Genomic DNA, 14,755 nt, shown 5'->3' with positions numbered 1-14,755 from the left:
TGACCACCAGAAACTAACCTGAGAGTGTTGGATGATATGGCAACGATTCCTTCGGGACACTGTTCAGAAGCAAATCCTGATGCATGCTCAAGGGATTCGTATGAAAGAGGTGTTAAATGAACACGGCTTTGATGGGTATAGCTCAGCCATGATCGACTGGACATAGCGAGAACCTGAGATTGATAGACATAATATTAAATACTGGTTGAAGTAAGAAAGGGTTTGGGATGAAGAGACAGTTGTTTCTTTCTTTTGTTTTTCCAATAAATCTTTGGTATGTCAATGATGACATGTATGAAAGATACCCAAAGCAAAGGTGGACTGTTAACCAGTGGGGAAGGGGGTGGGGGGTGGGGGTTATGTTTGGACATAGCATTAAGGATGAAGCACCTAGCCACCTCTGCAGGCAGCTCTCTTCTTTTACTTTCTTAGGTGCTTGGGATCCCTTTGTGATCCCTTTGTGATAATCTCCACACCACAGGTAGCCCTCCAAAGAAACAAAAGATGGACCCCTAAAGTAAAGAGACGCCTGCTGAGGAGTCTACGTAGCATCAACAGTCCCCCACCCTACCCCCCATGCTTAAAGTGCCTATGACACCTAACTCAAACTTTTCAGCATTGATTCTAAATGAAATAAAAAGTTGAATGGTAAAATATTTGTACATGGTTTCAGTGATGCATCTTGGAGATATCAAGGATTATACTTCCAATATGTTAGTGATGTGATGTTAATGATAAGACATTCTTTGTTATGCTAGAAATAAAAAAAAGGAATAAAAAAAATAAAACAAAAACAAGAGTACTAACTGAGTCCATGCCATGCATCTGAACCTTGAACAGTTTAACAGGTTTGGAACCAATATATCTGAAATACATAGAAATATAATAAATGATTACTTATAGTTCAAGGATAATTTGATATTCTCAAATTTCTGTCAATCTGTTTCTTTTTATAAAATGAGAATTAAAATAACCATAGCTCTAATAAAACATGAAGTCCAATCAAAAAGCTAGATTTGTTTGTTATATTTATTCGATTATTGTCATCCCACATAAGCGTCCAGATATGTCATGTCACATAAGAACGATCGTTGAAGGATTTTTTCTCTAGCATGTCTCTGGGCTCTGAGGACATGAGGTAAGACCACAGAGCAATCCTGTAAAACATGCATTTGTGAAATGAACTATTACCATTTCGCCTCAGATAATAAGGTTTTAAGGATGGTGTAGCAAACAACTCCTACCTTGTTCTTGTATCAGACAAATCTCCTGTCACGTTATCAAGCACTGTTCGCAGAAGTACTCCATTCTGTAAGAAAAAATATAGGTACCAAAAATATACAAAAACTTTCTGCATATTAAAGAATCCTAGTCAACTACAATGCACTGCACCCCTATATTATCATTTAACTCCATCATTCTCGAAGCTCTTCCATGCACTGGTGGAGCAAAATTTCTGCAAATTCTCTATGCCAAGGTCCTTCCTTTCATTGCACAGCAAATTTTTCAGAGAGACTATCTTTGAGATATTATGACTTTTTTTCGCTCATCCAACTGTTAGGCATCACAACTTTTGAAATATACCTTAGATTTGTTGCCAAAATTTAAAAAAATCTTACTGAAAGCATGAGTATGTATCATTCTTTTATGATTATCTTAAAACATCTAGCAGGAATAACAAGAAAGATGGAACTGGATTTTCAAACTTCATCTACAAACCTGCCATTTCATCTGGCAGAGAAAATGACCGATTGTTGGGCTTAAAATAACAGCCGGACATCAGGCAATGTCTGGCCAGAACTGGGACTTGTCTGTCAAATTTTTGCCTTGTCGGTCATTTTGACCAGTAATGTATAGTCAGAAATAAGGTATGACTGAGCTAAAAAAAAAATTGGCCTATGATCATGATTGGCACCTGATCATCCGTTATTTTAAGCCCTGTATTTAATATTATACCGATAATCCAATGCTAAGGAACAGCCCTCCAAGACTTGCACCTTCAGCTTCTCCCTCTACTCCTCCCATCTCTACAATACACAGAGATTCTGGTGTTGCTGGCAGAGCTTGCATACTGAGTGGTGTCAGACAGTCCTAGAATAATATTACAAGGAAAATTTTAATATACCTTTTGTCAAAATGGTGGCTGAAAATTGTATTGAGTTAAAATCATATACCCCAGACATACAAAGGTCTGTAAATTTTTCAATGTTCAACTATGTGTAAAGTTTTCTTGGCTGATATAACACCTGACATAATGAATCTCTGTAGGGTAACAGACTAGAGTAAAGGTGCTCTTTCCAGTACTGGAATTGGTTTTTCACCCAGTTTAATTTTAACTCATTCAAGTTTGCAGCTGCCATTTTGGCAAAAACTCTTTTACATCTTTTACATCACTATCATAAATAAATTATCGTGATTGGCCGAGGTCTATATGCTACTGATTTTAATCTCTCTCCTGATTGGCTACAGTCTTCACTCTACACTGTGGTTGGTCCCCTTCGTTAGAGTGTTAGGATAGTAAAATGTGGAAAGAAAGAGAGTTTATTTACCTGTGGATCAAGGGATATGATCCTGACTGTATTATCACTGAGACCAATGGCCAGAAACCTTGATCTCAATTCTCCATGAAGTATTGGCCCCAAAGCCATGCATTGTACATCCGATGACATCTCTTTACGTTCAGTGTATTCATTCAACTGTCCTGATTGGTCCATTTCAAAATAGACCACCTCTCCTCCGGTAAGGGCAATAACAACCTGTCGCTGATTTACGGCACACCTTACAATGGCTTTCTTACCAGGTGTCTTCCACTCATTCACACGCTTGTCTGCTCTAATGTGGCGAATTCCATCAGGGTAGATCTGCAGAGAAAATTGTTTTAAATGAGTGATATGCCAGTGAAAGTTATAAGGTTGTAAGGAGACCCCAGAGGTGAGAAAATGGGTCCATCAACACTAGACCAGCCTTCAAATCAACTATAATATATCTTGCTTAAAAGTCTATACTGACAATATGAAAGGGTACAACTAATATCTAATATTTACCTGTAATAGTGCATCTTCGCCGAGCTGAGAGCAGGACAATGTGGGTGTGGTTCCAAGGAATCCACTGTCTGTTACTTCCTCTACTGTCTCGCCGATGGACAGTACCAAGGTAGCGTTAATGAAAGACACTACAATGTAGGCATCAAACTCATCTGCAAAAACAAATATATAATAGGCAATGAGTATACACCTATTTAAAAAAAGGTTGTCAGAGTCAAAGGAGATAGATGACACTTAATATCTCAACATTAACCTCCATTTTTTGACAAGAATAAACAATATAAAACACAAGTCATTTCAGCTTAAGTACTCTTGAATCTTGAAGTGACTTAGATCTCTTATTACTCAATATCTTCTATTGTCTTTGGCTCACATAACCTTTTTCCAAATAGGTGTATATTGAGTCAAACAACCTATAGCAAAAACTACAAAATCCTTGAAAGTCAAAACTGGGTATTAGACATGCTATTTGCAGTTGATTACAACCATAAAGATTTTGATACTTATGAGCTATGTTTTCAAGTGCTGAAAATCAGAATTTCAATTCGTAGTTTTGAATCTTGACTGACCTGAGCTGGTGTGTTTTACAGTCCACACAGCATTAGGGTTGCCTGGCAACTCGGACACAGCCATTTCAGATACCTTTAATTATCAACAAATGTAGAGTAAATAAGAGTAAACAAATGTGGATTGAAATTTGTCTTGGTTAAAAATGTAGAGATCTTTTGAAGAGCTGGAAACCACTCCTTATAACATGAAGAGAAGCACGGGTTCAAAGATAGCTAGAACTTGAAGAACTAGAAAAAATTAGTCACATTGTAATCTATGGGCTTTCACATATTGCAGTGCAGTGTTCTACTGCAATGAAGGATATGTCAAACAAAATGATCACCTCTAGACCATGGCGGAGTACACGTAAAGATGACCTTGGGCCACGCCCACAGAGAGTGAATAATTGTGGAGTATCTTCATTTGCAAGATCAGCAATCTGTCAAAAATTGCAGACAAAGATGTTTAAATGTGGTCTTAAAATTTTATTTGAAGATTTTGAGGAACATGCTAGGGTAGATACAGTGTACATGTTTTTGAAAAATGTTGGCATCCAAGATCTGAAACAGATGATCTGAGACTAACAGGGCCATAGCTACAAATTTGTGGTTGATCTGGTTTTCGTAGCCTGCATGCAGCACAGGCTAGGTTTTCGAGGTTTTCGAGTTTTTCTTACATTTTAAAAATATTTTTCTTATATTTTTATACCGAAAGTTGGTCCGGTTGAAACCTGACCAACTGTATCGGTGGCTACGGCCCTGACTAAACAGGAATTTTGTGCTTCTAAGTCTTTTGTAACTCAAATGTTACAGGTCATGATATGGTGTGTACTCACTTGACAAGACATGATTGGGGCTAGACTTTCTATCTCATCAACCAGGACAAGATTCTTGAGTCCTCGAGGAGTAAAAAAGAAAGTTGTTCCCTCCTCCAGCTCCGTTGTGCTGGAAAACTCAACCTCTTCATCATCATCACCCAGATGAGCAATCTGGTACAGATAGCTAGAGGGAAAAAGTGGATTTCAACACTTTATTTAATGGGGGAGGGGGTGAATAGGCCTAAAGATGAGCAGATTTCACAAATAATTAAATCTAAATTTTCGAATTCAGAGTAAAATCTTTTGAAATAACAGAATCCTTTAAATGCAGTGGATTGAGGATTCATAATCCATTTTTTAATTCCGGATTCCAGTTTTTCCTCATTATAGAGTTTGGATAGCAGATCTAAGCTACAAAATTACTAAAAAAACACAATTTTTTGCAGATTTAAATTTAAGCAATTTTTGTGTGAATTTACAAACTCAGGTATTAATTTTAAATGATCTATGGATTTGCATGCATCTATTCAATCCCCTCTTTTATGCATTATCAATATAGCATCAGAAAAGAATGGTAATATAGTAACAAACACTTACTGATTTCCAAACTCTGACGCTGTAAAGAGAAAGCCAGTCTTCAGGACACACATACTAGTAGCAACTGGTACAGTGTCAAAATACTTCATGCGGATTTCTGTTACCTAAAAAAAACCCGAAAAACAGTAAATGCATTAATTACAACTCAGACATCACTACATTACAGAGAGAGAGACATATGTAATTACTATATGTAATAGGACTCCATGCTGTCCAATTAAGAAATAATTGGATGAGGAAAATTCCGAGGACTGACAAAATTGGATGAGGCCGTAGGCCGAGTCCAATTTTGCAGTCAGAGGAATTTTTCAAGTCTAATTGTTTCTTGATTGGGGAGCATGAAATCCAATTACCTATTAATTATATAGCTGCCTAATTAATTCCCATATCAACAAGACCTGTCCAATTAAGAAAATATTAGACAGTTACCTATATGGGATTAATGAGAAGCTGCATAATTATGCCTGTAATAAGCAGCATCCAGGCCGGTTGTAAGGGGAGGTTCGATGGTTCCTTCTTCACCTTTGTAGAATTACCAAATAATTTTTAGTGCAATGTTCTAGTTTTTCAAGAAAAGGCATAACTAAGATCGTTAAAAAAATAAACCACCCCTTTCAAGGTCCTAGCGACAGGTATCATGGTTTTGTAATATAATAACCAGTGAACCAAACATACCACAATTTTTAAATTCTGTGATTTAGTGATCAATAGTCACTGTCAAAAGTAGCGTGGGAGTGCATGCATAGGAGCAAGAAAATTTCAGGAAAAAAATTAATGTAAATAATACAAGTTCTTTCCCCCATAAATGCCTTGCTATCTTGTCATCCATTATACTTTTAAAAGCAATCATCACACCTGGGAAGCTAACTATTGTATTGAGAGCACTGTTAAGAATGGAAGTTGAGCTGTCATAATAATGAGAGAGCAGATAGAGAGACACATGATTAGACATTACAGGGGCAGATCTAGGGGGAGGATTGCAGGGGCTACAAACCCATCCCACTATGAGAATTTGGATCGCTTCTTTAACAGAATGTACTTTTTTTGGTTTGGTGTCTCTAATGGGTAAATGCCCCTCGAATACAGAACCCCCTATTTTAAAAAATCAGGATCTGCCCCTGACCCTAGCTTGACCATTACCATGTCCTCATCCGTTTCCATGGTGACTTTGAAGATGTCTCCTTGCTCGGTTTGGATCAAAAAGAAAAACATTGACTGCAGAAACAAATACAGATTAAAAAAATTAGAACAGAGATAAAGAATGAGATGGGAGTTACATTTGAATCCTAATTTCTCCGTTGCATCCAATTCTAGTTCTCTATTTTCATGACCAATCCTCCCCCACCCCCCACCCCCATTTCCTGCCCAACTCCAAATACTGTTATAAACATATGGAACAATAAAAACCAAAGCACCAAGGAAAACACTTAAAACAAGTAAGCAAATAAGTAAGCAATGTCACACCTTGGTCTTGTGTGTAGCACTGCAAACAAATATCATTCCTCGTTCGGGGTCGTCAAGGTCATGCTGTAATGAACAGATAAGGGATATTTTCATATGATAAAATAATGTACAGTGAATTGATGTTATACCCTGGCTGGGGCAAAAGGGTGTTGTTTTTAGAAGGGGTTAGGAAGGGGTTAAAATGAAAATAATTTTGTATTCAGATACTTGTTGTGTTTTTTTTTTGGTAAAAAATTACTGGTTTTCATATTTCTTTAAAATGATTTTAAGGTCTTTGAAAAGGGCACAACCTACCTTTCTTCTTGGAATAGGCATTCTGATATCAGGCTGATCTCCAAAGTTCTTGTAAGTTATGTAATTTTCAGAGCAGACCAAGACTCCACTGGGACCATCACTGCCACCGGGTACTAAAGAACAAACAAGATTAAAGGTAATGTAAGAAGTTCTTTCTCCTGGTTATTCAGTTTCCAACTCTCACTTGAATTCAACAGAAGAAGAGCTACTTAGTAGAACCACTGCTAAACCCCATTTAGTTATTTATATTTACTAAAAAATATATCTTTATCATTTAAAGCTTTTAAATTGTAATGATACCTAAAACAGCCTCTAGGCTGATCAAAGTCAGGGTAAAGCTAATTCACAGATCAAATGGTGCCGATCAGATTGGAATTTAGCATGTTAGGGAGGAAAAGTAGAGAGGTTGGGAAAAAAACTTTTGAATCAAAGTAGAGACCAAACAAACTCTATTGACATGTAGTGCCAAACATAGGAATCAAATCCAAGACCCACGTCTGGGAATCAACCCAAGACCCTGAGGTGAGAGGAGAGTGCGCTACCATTATGGGTGACGTGTGTTGCTAGCACTCTGCCTATCACCAATGTGGTCATGTGTCGTTCCCCATACTTGTTGTCATATATAAGTGCATGTAGAGTTTCTTGTTTCAGGGTTTGTGGCAAGGTAACCACTTAAAATTCAAGGAGTATACAAGGACCCAAAAATCAAGTTTTAAGGAGTATGTTCAGCTAACTATGCCAAGGTTTTACACAGTGGTTGCACATGGCCGACTTTCAGATTTTCCAATCTTTCTGACTAGATCTATTTCAGAACCATGCAAGTAATGATCAAAGCAAAAATTCAAGGAGTTTTCAAGGAGTTTAAGGAGTAGCACGAACCCTGTTGTTTCTTAGGATTAGTCTCTGTGCTTAGTCTCCTACACAGCTGCTATTAGTGTCGTCACACAATACTCACACCTAGTGTGCATTGTGTGACGACACCAATATCAGCTGCACAAGACACTATCCTGTGCTTTGAGGGTAATCAGCCTAACTTACCTGCAATAAGCAAGTTGCCATGTTCTTCTAAAGGTTCACTGTATTTCCTAACGACATGATTCAGTCCCAGGTCAAGTTCATAAAATGTTAATGTCTGAGGTGTTGTCTGTGCTGCTTCACCAGTTGGATCTGTATCAGCTTCCTATGAAAAGATCAAGACCATTTAAGTACTAATGGCACTATAGAGCATGTGCATGCCAAGCCTTCAAATAATGGCTGGTAGGATGCCAGTCACAATGACTGGCCAAATTAGTTTAGCTTGGTCATGTCTCGTTTCTGGTGTAATGTTACTGGTCAAAATGACCAGATAAGTTTCAATTCTGGGCGGTCATTCTCTGATGTCCGGCCATTATTAATTTTAAGCCCTGGCATGTCATAACCACCATCTTGGTTGATGATAACAAAGCACTCCTTGTTAACTTCTCTTGTTAGATCAACCAATATGGTAGTTGTTTCATTGTTATTCATATCATGTCAATCAAAACCACAAAATACAAGCTAGAACTCCTTTAGCTAGAAACCAACATAAAATTTCAAAATATTAAGATCAGCACTGACCTCATAGTCTATTTCTAGACAGGCAAACATTGGGTTCTCAAATCCAACATCTACTCCAACAGTGTGATAGACTAGAGTGTGTGATTTGTGAGCCTCTAGAGGTGAAGAAATGGTCAGACGTGCCGACGAATCTCTGTTCATGATGTATACGAGCTTTTGCTTTTCAATGGCACCTAAAAGAGAAATAAATAGATTCAGATAAAGTAATAAAACTGAGGGTTTTTACTTACTACAATAATAAATAAATGAATACCCCTTTTTACAGTTCCATTCAGTGACCACGAATAATACTTCCCAGCCAAGGCTGGAGTTGCCACGCATGATAAACTGTAGTTTTGCTATGCACGGAAACTCCAACCTCGACATGAGACTATTATTCATGGTCACCGAACGAAACTGTAAAATGGAGTATTGCTGGATTTCAGTCAAATGATAAAAGTCATTGAATCTCATTATCTGCTTCAAATGGTGCTCAAACCTATTCTGCACCAAAAAATAAATGATGTAAATTGAAAACCAGCAGTAGAAAAATAGGTGGACTGTTTGATGGGATGGTGTAGGATTGAATAGGAATGAATACATGAGTGAATAAAAAAAATATATCTGAATTAGTCCAAGGGATGAAGGCTATATTGTGATGGATGGATGGACAGGTGGATTGATGGATAGATAGATGGTGTAGGAATGAATATGAGTGGATAAAAAAGATATATCTGAATTAGTCCAAGGGATGAAAACATATGGTGATGAACGGATGGACAGATGGATCGATGGATAGATAGATGGTGTAGGAATGAACGTGAGTGGACAAAAAAGATACATCTGAATTAGTCCAAGGGATGAAGGCTATATTGTGATGAATGGATGGACAGATGGATCGATGGATAGATAGATTGTGTAGGAATGAATACGAGTGGATAAAAAAGATATATCTGAATTAGTCCAAGGGATGAAGGCTATATTGTGATGAATGGATGGACAGATGGATTGATGGATAGATAGATGGTGTAGGAATGAATACGAGTGGATAAAAACAATATATCTGAATTAGTCAAAGGGATGAAGGCTATATTGTGATGGATGGATGGACAGATGGATTGATGGATAGATAGATGGTGTAGGAATGAATACGAGTGGATAAAAAAGATATATCTGAATTAGTCCAAGGGATGAAGGCTATATTGTGATGAATGGATGGACAGATGGATAGATAGATGGTGTAGGAATGAATACGAGTGGATAAAGAAGATATATCCGAATTAGTCCAAGGGATGAAGGCTATATTGTGATGAATGGATGGACAGATGGATCGACCGATAGATAGATGGATGAAAGGATGGTAAGACTAATAGACAGAAGTAAACACAAATAGATGGAAGGATTAATAATGATGAAGAGGTGAACCTAAAGACAAATACAGTACAGGCCAGAGGTTTTTCATTGTCAACTGCGTGTTGGGCACGGACCCAGTGCTACTGTATGCATGTATCCCATCCATATGAGCAGGAAAAGTTATGAGGTCCCACACAGCATAGGAGCTCATAAACTTTAACTTGGCACTCTACGGAAGTTTTTGATGCCGACGGTCATCTTCAGGAAAAAAATATGAGAAAATTATCTTGTCATACTAGAGGCCCATGAAAAATTTGATCATGTTTTGAAATTGACTATATAAACATGGAGCCCATTCATTTCCTGTGCATGGGGACAAGGAAAGACTTCTGGCCTGTACTATAGATGGATGGATGAATAATGATAAAGATACATGATGGCTATGATGGGGATGATGACTACATTATGGTAGATGGATGAACAGATGGACAGACCAACAAATAGATGGATATAATAATGGGAAGGCTAATAAATGGACCTAAAGACAAATAGATGGATGGATGAATAATAATGTAGAGACATACCAATCATTATTGCTCGCCCTTTAGGGTCAACGGCCAGGTACTGTCCAGGTACAATCCTTCTACATCCACTTTTTCCAAATGTCTCTTGGTGCACCTAAATTACAAATAGCATGTACACAGTATGTCATCAATATTGATGAACTTTCTTGATAGGGTAAGAAATATTTAGGATGGATATGATTGGGATATGTTTTATATTAGATTTTTGAACCTAGATAAGGGGAGAGGTCTTTATCAAGGTATAGATAGGTGTCCTCAATTAATTTACATTGTAAGCTAGAATATCAACATGGCAATAAAGTTATCATCATCTTATCATCATGACCATCATTACCATCATCATCATTGTCATCATTATCAAGTTTACAGAGATAAAAAAATAATAGTCAATGTAACAAAAAAAAAAAAACTAAAGTATTTTCTAGATGTACTAACCTTTTCAAAAACATTTTTTGATGGAATGTATTCAAGAATGACAATCCTGCCAGAATCACTTCCAACAACAATATAATCTGTTCATAATAGAAAAAGAGAGTAACAATGCAAGTAATTTCAGTGACCATCGTATAATTGTACTTTTTCTCGTGTGGGATCAAACTGCATACAGTGAGCATTGAAGAGAGCATTATTAAATGTCGATGGCATTTCAAGCATCATGGAAGCCAAACTGCATCATCATTCAAATTATAGCTTCCATCATTCTTATTGGCCAAGATAACTGTAAATAACTTTCTGCAAATGATAATCCACTCATGCGCAAAGTCATTTATTGCTGTAAATAATCGTCTGCTCATGCACAGCAATATTGCATTTGTCAACGAGGCTTACTTCTCTGTGATTTGGCATGTTTTAAAGACAGCAATAACCACCAAAATACAAAAAGAAAACAGAAAAAAATGGATGACAAAGCAATAATTTATTATTGAATTTCATTTTCACAAAATCACAAAATCACAAAATATTGTGATTCCTTAGTGTCTAGCAACATATTATTCCACTCTGCCTTTTGCATTGGCAAATAATTGCTTGCTCTCCAATAACAAATCCCGATATTTTACTCAACCTGGTCAAATAATTGAGTTTTATTTATTCTTTTGGTAATGTATGTAAAGTTAACCATTAAAGACCAAAGGGATCCCAACCACTAAGAATACCATTACTTCTTATTGAGAAAGCACAATACAAACCTTTGGAGCCCCCAGTTAGTCTAAAGGATATCAAATCCCGTACAATACCAAACATCTCCACAGCAAGAACAGGAAAAACTTTGCCTGTATTTGGATCGGCTCTGAGCAACTCAAGTGATTTTCCTCTTGAAACAATGATTTCTTGTTGTTTGGTACCAGAAAAGTTACCATAGATGGATGAGTTGATGGCTGTAGCGCGTTGAAGGGTAAGAGCGTACATATGCATGATGACCTAAAAGTACAAGTTTTAGATTTGGATTCAGCTAAATGTTAGAGTTTGTCAGCCAGGGCCTTAACTGCACGGCATGTCTGAAAATCAGTTTACTGAGCTGTTTACCATGATTGATTGACTCTACGACCTTCCCCCTGCCCCCCCCCCCCCCCCCCCGACATTTTGACACAAGTTTTCCTTCGCAAGATTCACTATGCAGGCCATATAAGCATTAATTTAAGTATCAAAAATGATAGGTCTGGGTTTATCATGTTTATATAATATTCGATATAGTCTGTACACGTGTTTTGAGTCGTCTGCACAACGTAACGTTTACGTTCTTTAATACAAACAGATCTTGACTAATAAATAAGGATCTGTATCACCGCCAGAATCTCTTTGAATTCAAAAAACAAAACCAAATTATTACAAGGAATAGTTTAAAAGATACCGTATAAAAATATCTCTGTAGACAATTCAATAAACGCGCGTGTATGTTCGGCTGACATATTGCAAGACGCTCTGGTTACGTCAAACATTAAGGGCAGATTTCTTACCTTTTTTGAGTAGAAAGTTCAGAATTAATAACGTTAATGAATGTTTATATATATATTCTTGGTACAGGTTAAAAGATAACAAAGAATTAGGCTTTTCGTAGAGGGATTTTTTTAGAAAAATGTTAAAATTTGGCCTCAGCCATGCTTGTTCGAATCGGTACTGGTCAGCAGTTGTAAAAATGGGCATGCGCTCACCAAGTTCTCTTAAACACAGGCAACCCAAAAAATGTACAAAATCAAAAATCACTGACACTGACACAAGGGAGCACGGCAGATATAAATTTGTTGATTGGTCTTCCTGTGGTACGTAATTTCATTGATTGGTCCTCCTGTGGTATAGACGCGCATGCGGTTACTTAAAAGTCGCGCGGGCTCATACGTAAACAATATGGCGGATGATAAATATAAATGACGGGGAGTGAAACTATGATCATGTGACCGGGTATCGGCGACACTGGTGAAAAACGCACTGCGCACGCTCGGAGATGGCATAGCGTAACTAAGGGCAACTTATGTTTTTGATGCCGGTGTTTTGATTGTTTTACAAAATCGCAAAACTTAAGAAAAATGCTGAAAACTTAAGGTTGTCCTTTTCGCAATAGCAAGATAATTTCGATAGTGATACACTGCTGATTTATACAAAAAAACTTTTGTTTATACAAAGCAAAAATAATCTTTGAAAATGCCGCCACTCGAGGCCCGACGTCGACATCCAGCATGGCTAATTTGCAGATAATCACATGGTCGGATCCTATGTAAAGAAATCCAAAAATATGTGTAAAATTCCAAAACGAATATTTTAAAAATAGCCTTGTCGATTAAAATAAAACCTACCTTTAGATGTGATCAATTGTTATTGTCCGCCATTTTGTTTTTTCTCCCAACGCATGCGCAGTGCGTTTTTCATCAGTGTCGGTATCGGCCAATCAGCATCAGGAAATTACCAACGTACTTTGTAGCATGCTCATCACGGTGTTTTTGGCCAGCTGTTTATCGTGAAAGCCTAGCATTAGCATAAATTAGCAATTAAAACAGCCTGGAAGATAATTTATTTAAAACATTTGCATACCGGAAACCAAAATGTCTTCACTTTGTTTTCTTAATTTTGTTGCTTTTTTTTCTTTTAATGATGCTTTGTCCGGGTCAGTCAAACAAAGGCTTTTTCTTCAGTTAGTATTGGATTTAGTGTGTTTTATATCATATGAAATGCAGGCCTTCAAAACTTTTTTATTGAAGGAAATTATAAAAGAGGAGAGAAAGAAAGGAAGTCAATTTACATTCATTTTTTGGCATTGCTACCGAAAAAATCCAAACACGGAATAATTATTGCCTTCAAAGCAAATAATGAGGCCGTAAAAAGGATTTCCGTGTGTTGGTTACTAATGATTGAATTTTAATCGTTTTGTCAGTCGTAAAAACTTGATTTTATTCTAGCGTAAAAGGCAACAGCAAGCCTTTGTCTTTTGGCGAATAAAAATTACTTCAATTACAATTATAAAAGTAGATTTTAATACATGTATAAACGGTATTCGTCTGGCAATTATTAACAGCCTTAGTATAAAGCTATAAAGGCAAAGAACAGGATGTAAATACAAAACAAAACAAAACAAAACAAAACAAAAAAACAATGAAGCACTAAAAGTACGAGGTCGATCAATCAACAATTTAAATTATTTCGTTTTCAAGGATTCAAATATTTACTGGAATTGCATATTTACACTAAATACTTTTTGAAAATTGTATCTAGAACTTACAGAGTTATCAGAGTAACTTATCCTTCTGCTGTGTGATGAAATCGTTTTCGAAATTGTGGATTTGAGGAGTTTTTGAAGCTACAGTATCATCAGCCTGAAAGATCGCTAATCAATTTCACTTTAAAGTCCCAAAATTCACCAAGATGTGAACTTGCGGCGAACAAACTGTTAAAGTTTCGTAAAACCAAAGAGAAAATAGATGAAATAACCATTGACCGAGTCGACCTGGACGCATACATTAGCAATAATTTAGCTCATTAACTGGCCCTGGCAACCCAAGTGGCCCTGGCAACCTGACGTAGCATTGTCGAAAAGTTTGAAAAAGTTGCATTCCCCGTCAATATTATATATGCCGCCATCTTTGATATTTACTTGAGCCCACGCTAATTTTCGCGGATAACCGTATTCGTCAGCATACGTCACTACCACAGGAAGACCAATCAACAAATTTATGTCTGCCGTGCTCCCTTGACTGACACTGCCACTACGATCAAATTTCTGACTTGCTCTTTTTTGCCTGGATTGAAAGACCTTTGGTAGTAAAGTAAAATGATATTGGTTTTTAAAAAATGGCGGCCATTTTTCTTGATGACGTCATATCTTATAAATACTTGAGCTACCTAAGATTATGGGAAGCTATATCTCAGCCCAATTTCAGTCAAATTCAACCAAATTTCCTAGTATTGTAGTACTCTTGCTGTTCTTTAAAAGTACTATAGAGATAAGTTGCCATAGCAACAGCCTCAGTTCCGGGCCACCCCTATTTGAA

At 37.0% G+C, this 14,755-nt stretch overlaps 1 protein-coding gene across 3 annotated transcripts in view; it reads right to left on the bottom strand.

Annotated features, from left to right (window-relative positions):
* Nucleotides 1–14,324, bottom strand: part of LOC116300585 (splicing factor 3B subunit 3) — a 46,152-nt gene extending 31,828 nt beyond the window's left edge. Inside the window, exons 1-20 of one of the 3 annotated variants that reach the window (XM_089034226.1) lie at nucleotides 13,987–14,324; nucleotides 13,067–13,235; nucleotides 11,465–11,696; nucleotides 10,713–10,789; nucleotides 10,278–10,371; nucleotides 8,362–8,534; nucleotides 7,804–7,945; nucleotides 6,766–6,878; nucleotides 6,472–6,534; nucleotides 6,148–6,222; nucleotides 5,008–5,111; nucleotides 4,429–4,594; nucleotides 3,937–4,032; nucleotides 3,614–3,686; nucleotides 3,045–3,196; nucleotides 2,550–2,861; nucleotides 1,957–2,091; nucleotides 1,245–1,309; nucleotides 808–865; nucleotides 19–173 (exon numbers count right to left, since the gene is read on the bottom strand). In XM_089034226.1, coding sequence (XP_088890352.1) covers nucleotides 19–173; nucleotides 808–865; nucleotides 1,245–1,309; nucleotides 1,957–2,091; nucleotides 2,550–2,861; nucleotides 3,045–3,196; nucleotides 3,614–3,686; nucleotides 3,937–4,032; nucleotides 4,429–4,594; nucleotides 5,008–5,111; nucleotides 6,148–6,222; nucleotides 6,472–6,534; nucleotides 6,766–6,878; nucleotides 7,804–7,945; nucleotides 8,362–8,534; nucleotides 10,278–10,371; nucleotides 10,713–10,789; nucleotides 11,465–11,690 — 2,279 coding nt within the window. In that variant the 5' untranslated portion in view covers nucleotides 11,691–11,696; nucleotides 13,067–13,235; nucleotides 13,987–14,324. Of the gene's footprint in view, nucleotides 1–18; nucleotides 174–807; nucleotides 866–1,244; nucleotides 1,310–1,956; nucleotides 2,092–2,549; nucleotides 2,862–3,044; nucleotides 3,197–3,613; nucleotides 3,687–3,936; nucleotides 4,033–4,428; nucleotides 4,595–5,007; nucleotides 5,112–6,147; nucleotides 6,223–6,471; nucleotides 6,535–6,765; nucleotides 6,879–7,803; nucleotides 7,946–8,361; nucleotides 8,535–10,277; nucleotides 10,372–10,712; nucleotides 10,790–11,464; nucleotides 11,697–12,232; nucleotides 12,507–13,066; nucleotides 13,236–13,986 lie in introns of those variants that run through there. The other 2 variants (XR_016120462.1, XM_089034225.1) reach the window with 2 other exon arrangements.
* Nucleotides 14,325–14,755: the final 431 nt, after the last annotated feature.

Source organism: Actinia tenebrosa, unplaced genomic scaffold (genome assembly GCF_029948245.1).
Source record: "Actinia tenebrosa isolate PJP-AT-01 unplaced genomic scaffold, QUT_ActTen_1.0 PGA_scaffold2__45_contigs__length_23673736, whole genome shotgun sequence".
Taxonomy (NCBI): domain Eukaryota; kingdom Metazoa; phylum Cnidaria; class Anthozoa; order Actiniaria; family Actiniidae; genus Actinia; species Actinia tenebrosa.
Note: the sequence above shows the minus strand (reverse complement) of the source record. Positions and strands in the feature narration are given on the sequence as shown.